The sequence below is a fragment of the Myotis lucifugus genome, unplaced genomic scaffold (assembly GCF_000147115.1).
Source record: "Myotis lucifugus unplaced genomic scaffold, Myoluc2.0 scaffold_121, whole genome shotgun sequence".
Classification (NCBI taxonomy): Eukaryota; Metazoa; Chordata; class Mammalia; order Chiroptera; family Vespertilionidae; genus Myotis; species Myotis lucifugus.
Window position 1 is genome coordinate 622,742 of NW_005871169.1, and position 18,886 is coordinate 641,627.

General features: G+C 39.5%; 1 protein-coding gene across 1 annotated transcript in view; it reads right to left on the reverse strand.

Moving 5' to 3' along the window:
* MALRD1 (MAM and LDL receptor class A domain containing 1) overlaps window positions 1–18,886 on the reverse strand; it is a 496,818-nt gene that overhangs the window by 226,142 nt on the left and 251,790 nt on the right. The window contains exons 19-20 of the mRNA XM_023758060.1: window positions 17,903–18,148; window positions 15,332–15,489 (exon numbers count right to left, since the gene is read on the reverse strand). Of these exons, the coding sequence (XP_023613828.1) occupies window positions 15,332–15,489; window positions 17,903–18,148 (404 nt within the window). The remainder of the gene's footprint in view (window positions 1–15,331; window positions 15,490–17,902; window positions 18,149–18,886) is intronic.

Sequence of the window (18,886 nt, forward strand, 5' to 3'; positions counted from 1 at the left end):
GGGTGCAATGCATTGGTCAGGGGGTTATCATCGCCCCATGATCACCCCACAGAGGAAGGTCTGCGGGACGATTGATACGGGGGCGGGGAGGCTCTGTGATCAATCGGCCCACAGAAGGAGGCCCAGGCCACCAGCTGGTGGGTTGATCGATGGGGGGAGCTCTGCGATCACTCCAAAGAGGGAGGCCCAGGCCACCCTCTGTGGGCAATCAATCAGGGGGCTCTGGGAAACTGGGAGTGTGTGGCAGCAGACGCGGGCAGTGCCAGGCCAAGGCGGGTGTGGGTGGGGGGCAGGGCAGGGATTGCAGCCAGGGCTGTGAAGGCCTACCCTGCCCGAATTTTGGTGCATCAGGCCTCTAGTCTAAAAATAAATTATCTAGAAAAATGTTTCTGTAGATGCATGCTAATGCTATGCCTTTAATGGTTTCACAAAATATAAAAACTTTTTCAAGTACTGAGCTATCCATTTAAAAGTATTGCATGAGTTTTTTCAAATGATGTTTATTACCACATGGATAGAATAGCAATAAAAAAGCATAAATGCACTCTAACTATATATCTGTGAAAATAAAACTGTTCACAATCTTTCCACATCTAAGTAAACAAAGTAATTGAAAAAATATTCATTTATATATTTCTATCATATTTTATGCTCAAATGTAGAAAGAAAGTTTTACAAATTTCTCTGATTTTGATTATTTTTTTTCTTAATTTATCTTCTGGTTAAACATTTTTTGGAAAAAAATCAAAAGAAACAAAGTTGCTTAGCTTGATTAATACCATTTGGAGTATCATTTTCTCCTTTTCAACTTAGGTGCACTTGTGCATATGTGTATGTTCTTTTGAATACAAAGAAAAGTTAGCTACAAAACTAATGAAGCTAAGAAAGTTATTAATTTCAATATTCTACCTCATATTTTAAAGCTTTTTTCAAAAATAATTTAAGTGAACTCCCCTCCCAAATAAGTCCTCCTCCTCCTCTAACCCAAAGAGTTTTCTCACAATTCAGTCATAATTTAGTAGCCATAGGAACTTCTAACTTTGGTGAGATTGTATTTGCTGAATGATCCCCAGTGAAGTCAAAAGGAGTCAAGATAATCTCATTAAAATATGACCCCTAAAATCCTTAGGGCTCATGAAAGCTGATGAAAAGAAGTCCTTGAATTCACATAAAATGTTATTTTACCCTTCTTTATAACATAACATTTCTATGTCACTTCAATTGCTAGCATTCAGAATAATGATCCCTCTGCTCACAAAACTGAGCAAGTTAGCATAAAAGAAGATAAAGCAATGTACAAAGATCATCTGCAGTATATAGTAAATAGCACACCTTGAGTGGAAAATAAAATTCATTAGTACTTGTAATTTCAATGAGTCACTCGTGGAAACTTGAATGTTAAAGCCTTCATATGTATGGTCTGATCCATAAAGTAAGTCCATAAATAGATGGTCTAATTTATTAAAAGAACACTAATCCAGCCAAGTCCATTTTTATTATCTTTCTGTTTTTCTATTCTTGACAGAGTAATATCAACCATGACATGATATAGTGTTTGGAATTAGGACCACAAAACTAATGGCTTTATGTAGAATAAAAATTTGTCTAGACTACATAGGTAATTCCATATTCAGCTCCCACACAAAATTTCCCCCAAATCTTCTACTTTGTAGATTCCTTTAATTATGTGTTTATATATTATTCTCCCTGTTTATATATATGAGCTTGAGGTACTGGGAACTTATTTTTTATAACAAATATAATATGTGCTTACAATGAGCCATTCATTATAAAGGACACAAAAATAAATTGTACCTGAATCCAACCTTCAAGAGAGTGATGGAAAGTGACAAGTTGCAAAAGAATGTAGAAAAGGACATTAATTTTTTTAAAAAGTTATGTATAGTGAAAAGGCATGGATAAGAACATAGAAGAAAAATGTATATGGATAATGTGGTTATATTTGCTTACTGAGAAATATTTTAAGGTTATATTTGCTAAACTAAATTTAGCAATGGTGTTAAGCTGGAAAGCTTGCCTTTGGGAAAGATGAACAATGTTGCCCCTCAGAAGAGAAAAGAGATTTCAGAATACCACAGATGAAGAGAGGAAAGTAGAAGGGTATAACATATATTTTTAATGGGGCCCAAACATTGGTTCTTAGGGAGTAAAATCTTAGATATCCCAATGGTTTGTAGCCTTCCAAAACTTAATATTACTGAGAAAAATCTTATCCTATCTAATAATAGACAAACATGGTAATTAACTGTACCTCCGACATGCTTCCCATTGGCTAATCAGGGCGATATGCAAATTAACTGCCAACCAAGATGGTGGCCGGCAGCCAGGCAGCTGAAGCGAACAGGAGGCTTGGTTGCCCAGGTGATGGAGGAAGCCAAGGTTCCCCGCCTGCTGCTGCTGGCCTCTGAGCTGCCCTCTAAGAAACAATGTTGCAATTATAGAAGCTAAACAAACCCCAGAAACCTGCTTTCAGCCAGCCGGGCCTCAGAGCTGGAGTTGCAACAGTGTTTCAATTATAGAAGCCAAACAAACCCAGATACCTGCTTTCAGCAGCCGAGGTCTCAGAGCTGGAGCTGAGCCTCAGAGCTAAAGCCGGCTCTCACTTCCAGTGACAGCCATAGAAGGTAAATAAATCCCAGAATAAAAAGAAAAAGAAAAAAAGGAGAAGTTGGGAGCTTCAGTCACCTGCCAGCCTGAAAACGTCCCTCAGCCCCTCACCCAGACTGGCCAGGCAACCCAGTGGGAACCCCCACCCTAAAGGGGGTGCGACCAGCTGCAAACAGCTATCATCCCCTCACCCAGGCTGGCCAGGCACCCCAGTGGGGATCCCACCCTGATCCAGGGCACCCTTCAGGGCAAACCCGCCGGCCCCCACCTGTGCACCAGGCCTCTATCCTATATAGTAAAAGGGTAATATGCCACCCAGCACCGGGATCAGTGGAGCTGCGAGGCCTCCCGAACCCGAGATCAGCGGAGCCGCGAGACCTCCCAGCCTGGGACCAGCGGAGCCTCTCAGCACCGGGATCAGTGGAGCAGGGAGGCCTCACTGCCCAGGTGTCAAGTGGAGCCGCAAGGCCTCCCAGCACCGGGATCAGCAGAGCAGCGAGGCCTCCTAGCACTGGGATCAGAGGAGCAGCGAGGCCTCCTAGAACCGGGATCAGCGGAGCTGCGAGGCCTCTCAGTACCGGGATCAGCAGAGCCTCGAGGCCTCCTGGCCCCTGGAGCAGCATGACAGGGGGCAGCACCCAACCCCCTGATCGCCCTGTGGATCTGTGTGTGACAGGGGGGCGGGGGCCACAACCTTCCCTATCCACCCTACTCTGTCATGACAGGGGGAAGGGCACCCCCAACCCCCTGATTTGGCCTTGCTCTGTGCCTGATAGGGGGGAGCTCCCCAAACACCTGATTGGCCCTTCTCTGTGTGTGACAGGGTGCGGTGCCCCAACCCCCCCATGGGCCCTGCTCTGTGTGTGACGGTGTGGAGCCGCAACCTCCCCATTGGCCCTGCCCTGAGTATGACAGGGGGGAGTGCCCTAACCCCCTGATCCGCCCTGCTCTGTGTGTGACAGGGGGCGGTGCCCCAACTCCCCTATCGGCCCTACTCTGTGCATGACAGGGGGGAGCTCCCCAACCCCCTGATCGGCCCTGCTCTGTGTGTGACAGGTGGGAGCTCCCCAACCCCCTGATCGGCCCTGCTCTGTGACAGGGGGCAGTGCCCCAACCCCCTGATCGGCCGGCTCTGTATGTGACAGGGGTGGTGCCACAACCCCCTGATCCACCCTGCTCTGTGCATGACAGGGTGTGGCGCCGCAACCTCCCCATCGGCCCTGCCTTGAGTGTGACAAGGGGTGGCGCCCCAACCCCCCAATCGGCCCTACCCTGAGTGTGACTGGGTGTGGCATCTCTATCTCCCTATCCGCCCTGCTCTGTGCATGACAGGGAGCGGCGCCCCAACTCCCCAATCGGCCCTGCTCTGAGCCCAACCAGGGGCTGCGGGGCAAGCACCTAGGGATTGGGCCTGCCCTCTGCCACCTGGGAGCAGCCCTAAGCCAGCAGGTCGTTATCTCCCGAGGGGTCCCAGACTGTGAGAGGGCACAAGTGGGGCTGAGGGACAACCCCCCCGCCAGTGCACAAATTTTTGTGCACTGGGCCTCTAGTCTTTAATATTTTAATTACTCTTGTTGGAGATTTTTTGTATCACATGAGCAGCATTGACGTGAAATTCTTTGAAGTTATATAAATGCATGGAAGATGAGTGCTATGAAATGTTGAGAATAGATGGCTCTGGAGAATCTTCTCTTAATCCATTATTCAATCTTAAGTCTTATCACAAGAGTGGGCCATTGTGTGCCTATAGGTTGGCACTATCTTGTTGAGGCTGTTTATGTTGATCCTAAGTAATTCTGTGTATAACCTGAGCTATAAAAACTGAATAAAAATCACATATTTTAATTTAATTCTATAAAAGTTATTCAACATGTGTCAATTAGTGAAAAGAAAATAATGTTGACACTATCTGAGTGAATATCTAGCAGCTAAGTTGAAATGTCTTTTCTCATATCAAGCAGAAGTTAAAAGTTAAGCTCCTTAAATATACTTTTAACAATTTATATTTTCAATTGTTTTCTTTTGCTGTTCAAAAAGCAATTTTGAATTATTTTTAAATTTGCTTAGACTGCTATTACTAGTCTTTTTACAAACCACTAATTTGCATTTATAATTTGACACATTTCAATTTATTTAAGGTGAATACAAGTTACTCAATAAATGTGGTTATAAAGTTAAATTAAAGCTAAAGATAAGTTATAATGAAAAACCACTGAAAATTACTAAAACAATAAAAGTAAGCAATGCTGCATTAACTAACAAAAATAGCTTCACAGTATCTGATATACAAATGTATGATATAAAGAGCTAAGTAAATGCTTATTTGACTATTTTTATTAATATTATTATTTTAATTACTGATAACTGATAAATTCAGAGTTCACTCAATACATCTTATATTTCTCTACTTCTCTGTGTTCTCTCATTTGAAATGCCCTCTCTTCCTTCCTTTATTTATCCAAATTCTTCTTAATTTCAAGATCTGATTTCCTCTAAACATTTTCAATCCATAAATGTTTCAATAGCTTTCTAATTTCTAACATATTAAATGGTTTGTTCTATATAGTTGGCATCTCATTATGTACTGGTTATATTTTCACTCATTCGATTATAATACCCACTAAATGTTTGGCACTATACTAGTATTTCATACTAGAAACAGGACAGATGTATCCTCTCCGTCATGAAAGCTCCCTAGTCATCAGAGAATCAAACTTTATGGAGAGAGGGTCATCATGCAGTGTAGTAGGGCCATGAAACAAAGACTCAGTGGTATGGGAACACAATGCCCCTTAATTAGGACCCATCCCATGAAACCCAGCGGTCCCTGTTTCAGGAATTCGGCACAGGAAGTCATAAGTCACCCTTTCAGAAAGAGTGTAATTTTGGAAAGAGGGCAATAAAATATTGAAGAACATGCTGTTTCTAATGGGAGAGATCTGTTTCTGATTGAAAGACTGAAAGTCATACTGCTGCTTTTGCAAGCATTTAAGTCTACTCTACTCTAAGCTTACCAGCTCCGTGACAGCAAGTGTGTTTAGTACAAGCTCATTGAAGGCTTATTTGAATGCATGAATGGAATCAAGGAGTGGAAAGAGTTGGGACTGAGCTGGCAACTCAGTATTTGCAAAGGAGTGTTGTAGTCCTAAATCAAAGGGACTGAGTTAGCAGCAGAGAGTCTAAGTTAGTGCAGGGTATATCCTAAACAGCCCAGCTTTTCTTTATTTGTATATTTCACAGAATGCTACCCACAGATGTGGAATCAGAGCAGAATTTGCCAAGGAGCTTTGTTGACACAAGTCCTAGAATTCTGTGGTCGGCAAACTGAGGCTCTCGAGCCACATGCGACTTTTTGGCCCCTTGAGTGTGGCTCTTCCTAAGCCTTAGGAGTACCCTAATTAAGTTATTAACAATGTACCTACCTACATAGTTTAAGTTTTAAAAATTTGGCTCTCAAAAGAAATTTCAATCGTTGTACGGTTGATATTTGGCTCTGTTGACTAATGAGTTTGCTGACCACTGTCCTAGATTATTAATAAGATAGTCCTGACTTCTTTAGAAGATGTGGAGAGTTGTACTAATCTGGAAAATACCAATTCAAACCTATTTCTTCAGTGTTAAAAATTAGGTCTTAAAGATTTGTTTTATTTATTTTTTTAATCTTTATTGTTGAAAGTTTTGCATATGTTCCTCTTTTCCCCCATTGTCCTCCCCTCCCCCACTTTCCCCCAAACATTTATTTTTATTAAAATTCACAAAAGATTACAAATAGGAATGTGTTATATACTCATCTTTTACAGAGATAAGATTGCTAATATTATGGGGATTTTAGTTATTTAATACTAGAAGCCCAGCCCGAGAAATCCCACGGCCCTGCCCACCCACACACACCTCGCAGTCCCCTCCACCTACGTGCCTCCCCAAGCTCGCAGCCCCGCCCACCCGTGCCGGTCTTTGGTCGTTTCAGCATTAGGGCCACAGGCCTTTTATAATATAGATGATAATACATATGAGGGTGAATCATAGGGGTTTTGTCTTCTCCAACTCTGTGATCTAGAATTAGTAAAAACTGATTGCCAATCTTGTAGCAAACTCTGAGTCAAGGATGTGAGTCAGAACAATCAGGCCATGGAAAAGCAAGTTTAACCTGTTCTGGTAGAAGCATGTGTTGCAAACTCCACAGCAAATTAACAGAGCAGGTGTTAAAAATGAACTGATGAGAACTTATGAGTTCTAAATAGAATTACTATTATTTGCCAAACATTACTGTGATTTTTTTAGACAACCTAAAAAAATAAAATGACGTAAATAGATGAAGAAAATATAATGACGTAAAAAGAATGTTTTGCCATGAAAATTTTCTGTTAAAATGCAAATATTATCAGAAATAAGCCAAAGTTAAAGTGAAATTAATTGGCACTCAGGATTCCTACATAGGACAGTTATGTACAAAACAATGGTGCCCATGAATTTTCTTTGGGCAAATTTTCTTTGGGCAAATAGTAACCATGTGAAGCTACTAGCCAACTATATGTTAAAGTAGGCAAGTCACAGTATTGTTTTTTTCTTCTTTTTCTTTCCTAGATCTTATCCTATATGATAAAAGGTTAATATGCAAATTGACCAAACAGCAGAACAACCAGTCACTATGATGCACACTGACTACCAGGGGGCAGGTGCTCAATGCAGGAGCTGCCCCTGATGGTCAGTGTGTTCCCACAGGGGGAATGTCCCTCAGCCAGAACCTGGGCTCACGGCTGGCAAGCGCAGTGGTGATGGCAGGAGCCTCTGCCACCCCTGCAGCAGCGCTAAGGATGTCCAACTGATGGACATCCCCCAAAGGCCCCAGACTGCGAGAGGGCACAGGCCAGGCTGAGGGACTCCCCCCCCCCCCCCACTCGAGTGCATGAATTTTGTGCACTGGGCCTCTAGTATTAAATAAAAAGTCAATAGCTAAAGATAAGTTATAATGAAAAACAATAGCTGTGACTACTTAAGGCATTTGAAAAGACACTCCTGAATCTGGGTGACAAATCTCTCAATATCTTAACCCACAGGCAGTCAGTTTGGAAGTTGCTGACTCCACCTGGCTGCAAGCCTGATATCCAGCCACTGAAATAGCTCTTCACTGTGGCAGAACCTAAGCCCATTTCCATTTAGCCTGCTCTGAAATTGCTTCAGATAGAATATTATCTTCAGTGTCTTTATGTTTCATTCATTGGGAACTGGAGTTGACTTATGCAAAAATGTCCTATTCAGATAAGGCATAGTGATTTTTCTTAATAAATAAATGAATGTAAACAATGAATATGCAAGATAGACACCCTTATAAAATTTAAAAATTTCAAGGCCCTCTGTACATAAAACATTGGTTTTCAAGAGGATTGTAATATGTATTTGTTAGCATCCTTAGCTACTTAATGATGGAAAGGAAGCAAACAAATTGAGCATATTCATCTGGGAAGCAGAAGCCTGTTTGCTTCACCAGGAACCTAGAGCTTCACACCCTAATAAATGACAGTATTGTCCCTCCCAGGGGATTACCTCCCCTCACTTCCCCCCTGCAGTTCAGGATTGGGTGAGTGGGAGAGAGATCGGGGAAAATAATGACATACACAATAAAGATAAAATGTGCAGGAGGAGGTGCTGGACCACAGAGGACTGTTGGTCAAACCTGGGAAAGGGATCATTTGTCAGAGGCTGGATCCCATCAGAAGCCCACAAAACTTTGGGCAGCAAATCGGTTACTTTGGACAAGCTCTTGGATATAATTCCAGGAAACAAATATCTCTCTCTCTCTCTCTCTCTCTCTCTCTCTCTCTCTCTCTCTCTCGTTCAGGATGCACACTTGCCCCCTTAGTTTGTGTTCTCTCCCACCCAGGAACATGGGACCATACAGGCCTAGTGGCCATCTGGGGCCTGGGACAGACTGCTTAGGCTCCCAAGAACTATGAAGCAGAAACTCTGGGCATGGCCTTTGCCTTGGCCCTGCTGAATATAAGATTAGACCTTTTCCATGGCTGGAGGGAGGGAAATGGGACATTGGAGGACCAGGGGCAAAGGCAAGTATCACCAATAAAGCACCGTGCCACATTACAATTTCCTGTGCATGCATGGATCCTTGAAATGCTTTCCTCCCATGGAAGAGCCTATTTCCCACCCACAACAGTTGAAGGAAATGCATCTTTATTCTTGCTACCTTTCAAATAAAATTGGGTATTTTCTTCAATCAAGAATACAGGCAGCAAACTACAGATATTAGTACTACCTGTGACTCTCTAACCAATAATAATAATATTTGATATAATGTTAAAGGCCTGTGATTATCTGATTACTCCTTTGAAATAATAGTAGTTATTTTATACTCCATTAGATCTTGTCATTTAACATACATTTATTAAGTCATAATTTTGGATTAAAATATTTTAATAACTAGTATTAATTTAATTGTTCCTTTATAATTCTAATATTTTATTTTTTACATTTATAGAAGTATTCTGAGAATTCAGAAGTCCATCACACTAAGTCAATGATACCCACAAACACCCACACACATGGTAAACTCCAGATCTTGAAAAACTCTGATTTTAATTTAGAATGTTTCAGTTTTGAAGAGGGAAACATTATTATTGACCAAGTTTGATCATTTGAGAGGAAGATTCTGAAAGAATAGATGTTTGCAATAATTTTAAAAATTTCATGCTTGAATAATAATTAATGTAATTAATTAGTAGGCTCACCTATCTAGTTTTGTTCTTATATAAGTCAAATTACATTGTTTTAAATTCATTCTTTCCTTACCAAAAATGCAGCCAAATAATATTAGATATGATTTTGAAATTTATGAATTATATTAGATATAAGGGAGAGTGCTTTAGATAAATACAATTACTGTTAATAGATATTGACAAGCTAAGGTGGAAAAATAAATAAAACAGCAGAAGTTGCTGAACATAATCATGTCCCCTCTCTAACATGTGTGTGGAACAGGCCTATGGATTTATTAGTATGTAGAGATGGACATCTCTAATTTGTATGATTTCTGAGCCACTAGACAATTTTGATGGGCAGTAATATCTCTACACGCTGAGTATAAAAATGGTTTAAATGCAAATAGCAGAAGTTAAAAGTAATGGTTAAGAGTGTGGATTTTGAACTTAGACTTGGCTTTTAACCCTGATTATACCACTTACTATTTATGTGAGCTGGGTCTCAATTTCATTCTCTGTAAAATTAGGGCAAAGAATCTACCTCACAAATTTACCTTGCAGATTAAGTGAGTTAAGATATGTAAAAGACATATATTATGTCTTGTATGAAAAAAAAGAGGGGAATCAGCCAATAACTGGACACGGCAAGAATAGTAGCAGCAGTGGAACAGCAGCAGTGGAAGTCTAAATAGAAGTGAAATAGCAGCTAGAGTATGAGAATAATGTTCTGCAGTGCTGACCATATGTGTCTCGTGTAAAGCAAAAACTCCTGGGATTAATTACACGGTGTTAGCATCCTAAAGAAATGTTTTCTCTGTGACAGAAGGGACTCCAGTGGCACTGGCTACACAGAAGTCCTAGTGGGTAGCAGGAGGGGAACCTGAAAGAGTTAAGAGATGTAGGAAAGAATCAAGAAGTTTTTAAAAAATCTTACTTAGTAAAAAATAGGCCTGGAACAAATATGCCCATGTTCTCCAGGGTGATTAAAAATAAACATTTATTATATATAAATCAGGGCACTGTGATCTGGTAGCAGCTAATTTAATAAATCTCTGAGTGTGTCGATATCTTGCATGGCTCCAGCTTGAAATGCAAAGATCAACTTTTCTCCCCTGACTTGGTCAAGGTCAATAATGCAATCAATATACTAGTCGCTCACACTACGTAGATGGAATTGTTAAGGTGCTGAACCAATTATGAAAAAAAAAATTTGATACTAAAAGTTTAGTATAATTGATTTACAAAATCCACATGGCAGTCCAAAATAATCAAATTTTCAGAATATGTATCAATAGAGATTCTATGTATCTTCTCTATCCATATTTTCTACATCATTTTTTCTGAAATAGTGAATAAGATGCCAGCAGTGAGAGTAAAATAGCACCAGATATTCAGTAAGCTGAAGAGATCAAAATATGTCTACATCTGAAAATCTGTCTGACATACTCTCATACTTAGGCACATGTAGTGTCAGTAACTACAGTAGATGTGAACCTCAGCTCAGGATGTGGTGAGCGTGTGAGCTGGGGAGAGGGTAGTGGTAGGTTGGGCAGGATGGAAAATGCTCACTTTTGCCAGTTGACAACTGAGGCTCATTGTCCTCTAGATTGAGAATAAAAGATGACTTATTCTACTAAATAAGCAAAGGAATCTGTCCTTTTGTTTGTTGACTTGACATTTTTCACTGCCTATTGAACAAAATTTATATTCCCATATTCAATATGATCTCTACATAGAATTTCCAGGAAGTCAAGTATAATAACTCTAAATTAGAAGTCAGAAGAATTGGATTCATATCCTAACTTTTTTTCTTAAAATACCATACGAGCTGGGGCAAGAAATATAACCTCACAATCTTAGTTCCTTCATCCGTAAAATGAATAGCTTAGATTAAACGAATTTCAAGGACCCCACCAGCTCTAAAATTCTCTGAATCACTAAGCAAGATAAAGCAATGAACTAATTTAATTATGGTCTTTTAGCATAACTAGGCTGCTATAATCAGAAGGGCTCTCCTGAAACACATTATTTTTCTCCACTTCTGGCTTGAATATATTATGTTTTCTATCATAATGGTATAATGGATAGACCAGAATGCCTTCAGTCAAGTAGATGCAAATTCCCCACAGCATACAGTCCTCTTGATTAAAATAACAGCTTATTACGGATGGAGTAGCTCCAAAACACAATAATGCTCTTCAGGTAGCAGGTGTTCCTGTATTTTTTCAAATGACTAACTGAAAAGATGCAAAGGTGTTTTGTTTCTTGATGAATAAACAGAAGTATACCCATGACAACAAAATGTCAGACACAGGTAAATTAAAATATTCTCCTCAAATTCTTTATAGTGTATTAAAATCTACATATTATCCATCATTAATTAACCCCATAAGAAAACAAGTGAGTAGAAATATGAATAAAATTAAATATATTTATAAAAACAAGTTAACTTTTATGTTGTAGAACTCTTACTCTACTCCTGGGCATGTACTTTTTTTATTTAAATCTTAGATGATCTGAAAAGCAATATATTTAAATTTGATGAGAATGTATCAAATTTAAATAAGTTAAAAGGTAGGTTAAAATAATCAATGTTATCAAGAATAAGAGTACTATTAAAAATGAATTATTACTAAATTCAGAAAAAGATATGGCCCATGGATTTTAATTTAGATTATCAACATCCAATCTTCCTCCATAGAAAGAAAACAGATTGTATGGTATAACATTCTAATCTTGATATTTATAATCCCTGAGTTCAACTCTTAGCTCATCTAGTAACTTATAACCTTGGACTTACTACTTAGCCTATCTGAGTCTTCAGTGAGGAAGGCAGTGCAGAGATCACCAGTTCCCATGGAAATCCCATTCTCAAAGTGGCTTGGCTCAAGCAGTGAGTGTTAGGTAACACTCCTTCTACTTGACAAACTCTATGATCTCACAATAAAACTAGCTGTATTTTTTAAAGTTGTTATTGCTCTTGAAAAATTTTAGCCACTTCATTTTATCGTGGTTATTTTTTTACATTAATAACCAAAGCAAACTTCAAAGGAAAGAAAAATATTAAGGTTAATTTCTCAACAAAATACTTCTTCTATCTTCTTGTAATTCACGTATCACTTTAATACCCAAAGGTTACATTTGTTTCAATTACACCTGTTTAAAGTAGTTCTCATATCACTAAAAGCAAGAAACATAGAAGTAATATATACATTATGTAAAAGAATACTGCTCTTTACTAAATATTCCCTAAAGCAATAGATTTTCTTTGTTGGGATTTCCCTGAATTAACTCCTTTATGAAAGGAGTAGTTTGACAATTACATATATCCATTTTAAGAACTATTATTCATTTTGTTTTCCTAAAAAATAAAATGATTCTATGCAGTGAATTTGAATCTCAGTAAAATAAAATCTCCATCTCATTAGGAGAGTAAAACATGCACTATTATCAGTGAGGGACACTTGGGGATGGTGAGGGATGAACAAATAAATTTTGGATGTAAATATACCTGAATTCCAACCCCCAGTCTGTTACTGACTGGCTAGGTAGCCAGGGGATGGTTATGTTATATCTATGAGACTCCTTTGTTCCCTGCTGTAGTAAAATTGGGGCTCACATTTAACTCAGAGGGTTGTGCCAAGAATGACATGAAATATGTGTTGATGTTCAACAAATGGTATGTGGTTGTTTTTCAATAAATGTATCTATTATTGTGTGTTATTGTGGTTGTGCTCTGCAATCAATACTACCCTTTAAACTATATTATTATTAAACTAGAGGCCCAGTACATGAATTCATGAACAATTGGAGTTCCTCCTGGCCGATTGGGGCCATCTCACCCAGTTCTGATCGGGGTTGATCAAGGCTGGCTGGCCGGCTGCGGGGAGGGACGGCAGGAGGTTGGCCGGCCATGGAAGGTTGGCTGTGGGAGCGCACTGACCACTAGGGGGCAGCTCCTGTGCTGAGTGTCTGCCCCCTGGTGGTCAGTGCGCATCATAGCTACCGGCCGGTCATCGGTCGTCTAGTTGTAAAGGTTGCTTAGGCTTTTACATATATAGATTATTGTTCAATAGTAATGTGACTTGCATCTGATTGCATGTGTGTATTTCAGATTTGATTAAAAATTCTCAGATATGACCCAAATGTTGTGCATATAATGCCGAACAGCCATTCCTTTGTCCCTAACAAGGATTGTCCTGAGCTTGGCAGTGGCTCTAGGAGGGCACCAGTCTTCCTGCAGTGCCTTCACCCATCAGCCCCTTCTCTGAATAGCTGGGACGGGCACATAGAGACTAAACCCTCAAGGCCTTGCTCTCAGGATTTTATAGTCTCTCTGTTGAAACAGAATAAATATAAATGAATAGCCAGGGAGCAGGAAGAACTTCTATAACTCTGAGGGACACTCAGTTTAAAAGATGGGAAGAAAAGAGAAAAAAATGAAAGCAGATTCCCTGCCGCTCTTGTTTACCAACTGGCTGGGGTGCTTTCAGACTAATGAGCAGGGTGCAGTCCAGCCTGGTTCTGCAGAGAGAAGCCTAAGGAGATCTTTGTAATGATGACCAAAACTATGTATCATATTAACTAGCAAAATAAAATGATTACCCTAAAACTCATGAAAGAATCAATACATTCTATATACTTTTTCTCTCCTTTGTAATTAATGTCACTAAATGAGAACAGACATATATTTTTAAATAAGTGTTTTTAATATGTTAGGTAGTCAGTTTTTTAAAATGTTGTTAAATGTCTATGGGTATGTAGGAGTTCAACATGACTCATTAGGAAGATGTATCTCCAAATAGTTTAATTGTACATTTTATAGTAATATAAAGTGTGTGTCTATACTATAAGAGACCTGAAATGCAAACATGAGTGGAAAAAATAATTAAAGCAGAGTCTGCAGAGCTGAACCAATCCCTCCGCATGGTACACATCACATAAGTATCACATTCAACAGATACTAGAAAAACACCCCTGTGAGAACTGCAAGCATTATATGTTAGTAAGTTTTCCAATTTAAATATAAGCATAAATCACTGCAGTATTTGCTGCATGTATTCTATTAGGCTGGCTTTCCTGCATTATTAGAGCGGAGCCCTAAATTACAAAGTTAGCTCAGGTTTCAGATAAAACATGGACTTTGCAGACAGGTGAGCCCGGTTTCCCGGTCAGGCATTTCCAGGAGGGTCAGGGCACTTCACCAAAGCTCCTGGGCAATGAAGCAGCAGTAGCCTCAAGAGCATGATTTTAAAGTCAGCTTTCTTAAAATTCTAGCTAGATTCTTGAAATGAACAACACACACACACACACACACACACACACACACACACACACACCCCTCCTTTTTGCTGCTGTTTGAACTTGCCAAAGAGTAAGGTATATGAACCAAGTCTCATTAATATTAATATATACTTTGTTATTTTGCTCTCTGAACACTATCACATTATTATACTAAATTAAAGCCCTGACAGAAACATCCAATTAATCCTCAGGAGTAAAATGCATTATTGTGTCGTAGTTAATAAGCAGTTCAAAGTAATCATACCTTGATCACTCTCCTGAGCAGTGCAGTTCTTTGCACCGTGTGCTTAGAAACCAGAATATCTAATATCAGTTCCTTTAATGATCACTCACATATGAGTTAAAAAGGATAGTCACTCTCCTTTCAGATGTACAAATACTCTACTTTCTTTTACTAAGAAAGATAGGGGTGGAAATATCTAAGTAGAAAAAAAAAAACTTACCTGTCTTAGGTTGATAACATAAAAAGTGTCTCTGGGATTCAATCATAATCATAGGGGATGATGTTGAGCTCAAAGCTGGGGTGTAGGCCCAGCTTACTGAACTCCATAGACCATTTGAACCACAGTAGCAGCTAAAGGAGGCTTTCTCTGGCCCTGTTAGCAGAGTTGTAATTAAAACCTTTTTGGCCCTGTGCTATTTGTAGGAAACGTCACTAAATTCAGAAGCATCATGGGCAAAGATCCTACCTTAATGAGAATCTGAATGGACCCTGTGGCTTTTGCAGATATGAAATACCAGAAGCTCATGGTGCATGCAGCACTGGATTCTTGCCACACACCACTCTTGAGGTGCGCTTCTTCACCCCGAAGGCCCACCGGAGTAGCCTCCAGATACAAAAAGTGCCCTAGGAACAAAGACAGGAATCAGACAGGATAAAATAGCAATGAGGGAATTATTTTAGCTTTTCCATCTTTGAGTTATTTATAAATTAAAATATACTTGACATGAATGGCCAATAGACACATAAAAAGAGGCTCATCACAAATTATCAGGGAAATGCAAATCAAACCATAATGAGATATCACCTCACACCTATCAGAGTGGCTATTATGAAAAAGATAAGAGATAACAAGAGTTGGTGAGGATTTTGGAGAAAAGAAAACCCTCATAAACTGTTGGTGGAAATGTAAATTGGTGCAGCCACTATGGAAAACAGTATGGAAGTTCCTCAAAAAATTAAAAATTGAGCTACCATATAATCCTGGGTGTTTATCTAAAGAAAATGAAAATAGTAATTCAAAAAGATAAATGCACCCCTATGCTTATTGCAGTATTATTGACAATAGCCAAGATATGGAAGCAACCTAGGTGTCCATAGATGGATGAATGGTTAGAGTTTTTAATTATATTTCATATGATCTGAGCTGCCAAACAAAAGGGAAATCTAAGAGGCTTGCCTCTAACTCACTGACAGAACAATTTCCAACTGTATGCTTTTATTTATTTATTTATTTATTTATTTTTAAAATATATTTTATTGATTTTTTACAGAGAAGAAGGGAGAGGGATAGAGAGTTAGAAACATCAATGAGAGAGATCGATCAGCTGCCTCCTGCACGCCCCCGAGTAGGGATGTGCCCGCAACCAAGGTACATGCCCTTGACCGGAATCGAACCCGGGACCCTTCAGTCCGCAGGCCGATGCTCTATCCACTGAGCCAAACCGGTTCGGCTCCAACTGTATGCTTTTAGAAAAGTATTTTACTGTATGCAGATTAACTCATCTGACAAGAAATTTACGTTGTTGCATCAACAAGATAGCTATAGAAATCATTTAATGAACCCCAAAAAAACTTACCTATCTTAGACAGATTGATAACATAAAAAGTGTCTCTGGGATTCAATCATAATCATAGGGGATGATGTTGAGCTCAAAGCTGGTGTGTAAGCCCAGCTTACTGAACTCCATACACCATTTGAACCACAGTAGCAGCTAAAGGAGATTTTCTCTGGCCCTGTTAGCAGAATTGTAATTAAAAAACTATCCAGTTATTGAAAAACAATGAAAAAATTACCTATGAGATATAAATAAAGGAACTTTCAAAAATGCAGTCTCCAGTAGAGTACATAAATGAAACACTGAGAATTTTAATAGGCAACACAACAGGAAAAAATGTTGAGTTTTATATTTGTGTATCCAAATATCCCAAACATTGTATGTATGTAGAGCTCAGTGTTTGGGTGGAACTTAGACCTTCCATTTTCTGGTTTGGTCAGGCTGTCTTGGAAAGCTTTGTTTTTTCATAGGCCTGTGGAATTTCAATGTTTAGACTTTTTTTTCTACTCTGTAGCACCCAGGAATTCAGGGCCCCTTCTTGCTAATGTCCTATATCCTTTCACCAGTATATCTGAGACTTGCCTTCAGCTCTTCATTGTAAAAATGACAATCCCCAACACCTTTAACATATGAATCTTATAGTGACGTCTGCACAACACCTCTACAACTTTCACTCTGCTTTCCCTGCATGCACTTCACCTCATTTGATCTGTACAACCCATTTGGCACACAGGGCTAATTGTAATATCACCCTTTGGGAGATGAGGATTTTGAGAATCTGAACAGATGAAATGAGTGGCAGAATTCAGAGTGTGTCCTTTAGGAAATCTACCTTATGGCAGCATACATTATCATCTATCTACACTTATCAACATGAGATTAGATTTCGAATACTCACTGTTATGGGTGAATTGTGTTCCCTAACAGATTTTGAAGTCCTATCTGCAGTATCTATAAATGTGATCATATTTGGAAATAGGGTCTTGTCAATGATCAGGTTAAAATAAGGTCATTAGAGTGGACCATGATTCACTATGTCTGTTTCCTAAAAAAGGGAGGAGGAAATTTGAACACAGAGGCAGATATGCATGGAGGGAATATGATGTGAAGACACAAGGAGAATAGCTTCTGCAAGCCAAGAACTGTGAGGTTACCATAGGTTGGGAGAGAGGAATGGAACAGATACTTCTCCCTTAGGGGCTCTCAAATCCAGTCCCGCTGACACCTGGTTTCAGAATTTTAGCCTCCCAAACTGAGAGAATAAATGTTTGTTGTGTATACTAATGTTTGCTATTTATACTATCCACTTGGTGGCACTGGGTTATGGTAGTCCTTGGAGACAAATACACTCATTAAATATTTGACTTACTTGCTGTGGCACCATGGTGGTCTCTCCAGAGCACTCCAGTTGCTGTCGGGGAAGATAAAGTGATGCTCATTGTGAATATGATTAGAGTGACTATACCAACCTAACAACCTACCATTTTCATTTCCAAGTGTGTGGTCTTTGGGGGGTCTTAGGCTTTGATGAGAGCCAACTCCCAAAACCCAGTCAAAGTTTTCAGCCAGGGAGTTTTGCCAGCCACACCAGCCTTGTTCAAAAGTACAGGAGCTCCCACATTCATTTTCATCAGTGGAATCTCCACAGTCATCTACAAAATTACAGCTTTGCTCTGGTTTATAACATTGGCCATTCTGACATTCCCGATAGCCATGTGGGCAGTAACCTAAAACACAGAAAACAAAAGAAAACAAAAAAATTATGAAGAAGTTAAAAGGTAGTAAAGGTGGATTCACTTTAATATATAAAGAAATATGGTGTTCTTAGGAGTTTGAGTTATCTGACCCCTATCTCTCTGTCCTTAATTCTCCCCAGGGTCCCGGCCTATAGATCACTCACAAGGATCATTCAAAATGAAAAAGAAAAAAAAGAAATATAATTTTATTGATCTAGAAAAGTACCTCAAGTCTTCTCAAATACAGCATTTCTTATAAGCAATATTTGAGGATGTATATTACATCTACTAGTAAAAGCCAAAGTGAGCTTCCCATTTTTTAAGCTGAAACAAAATCTTTAGGGTTCTAAGAGGTTATATATTACTAGAAGCCCGTTGCACGAAGATTGATGCAATAGGCCTTCCTTCCCCTGGCTGCTGGCACCGGTTGGTTTTTCTCCAGCACCCAGGACCCAGGCCTTTGGTCCAGCCACAGCAGAGAAGCCAAGCCTCTTCAGTCTTCAGTCTTCAGTCTTCACTCCGGCTGGAGCCTTCAGTCTTTGCTCCGCGCCTGTGTATGTAAATTAACTGCCAACTTTGTTGGGTTAATTTGCATACTCACTCTGATTGGCTGGTGGGTGTAGCGGAGTGACACCAATTTGCATGTTTCTCTTTTATTAGTGTAGATGGCGCATTTGGAAGTACATTCCATTAGTATCTATGCACTCCAACATTTATCAGAAGCCAAGC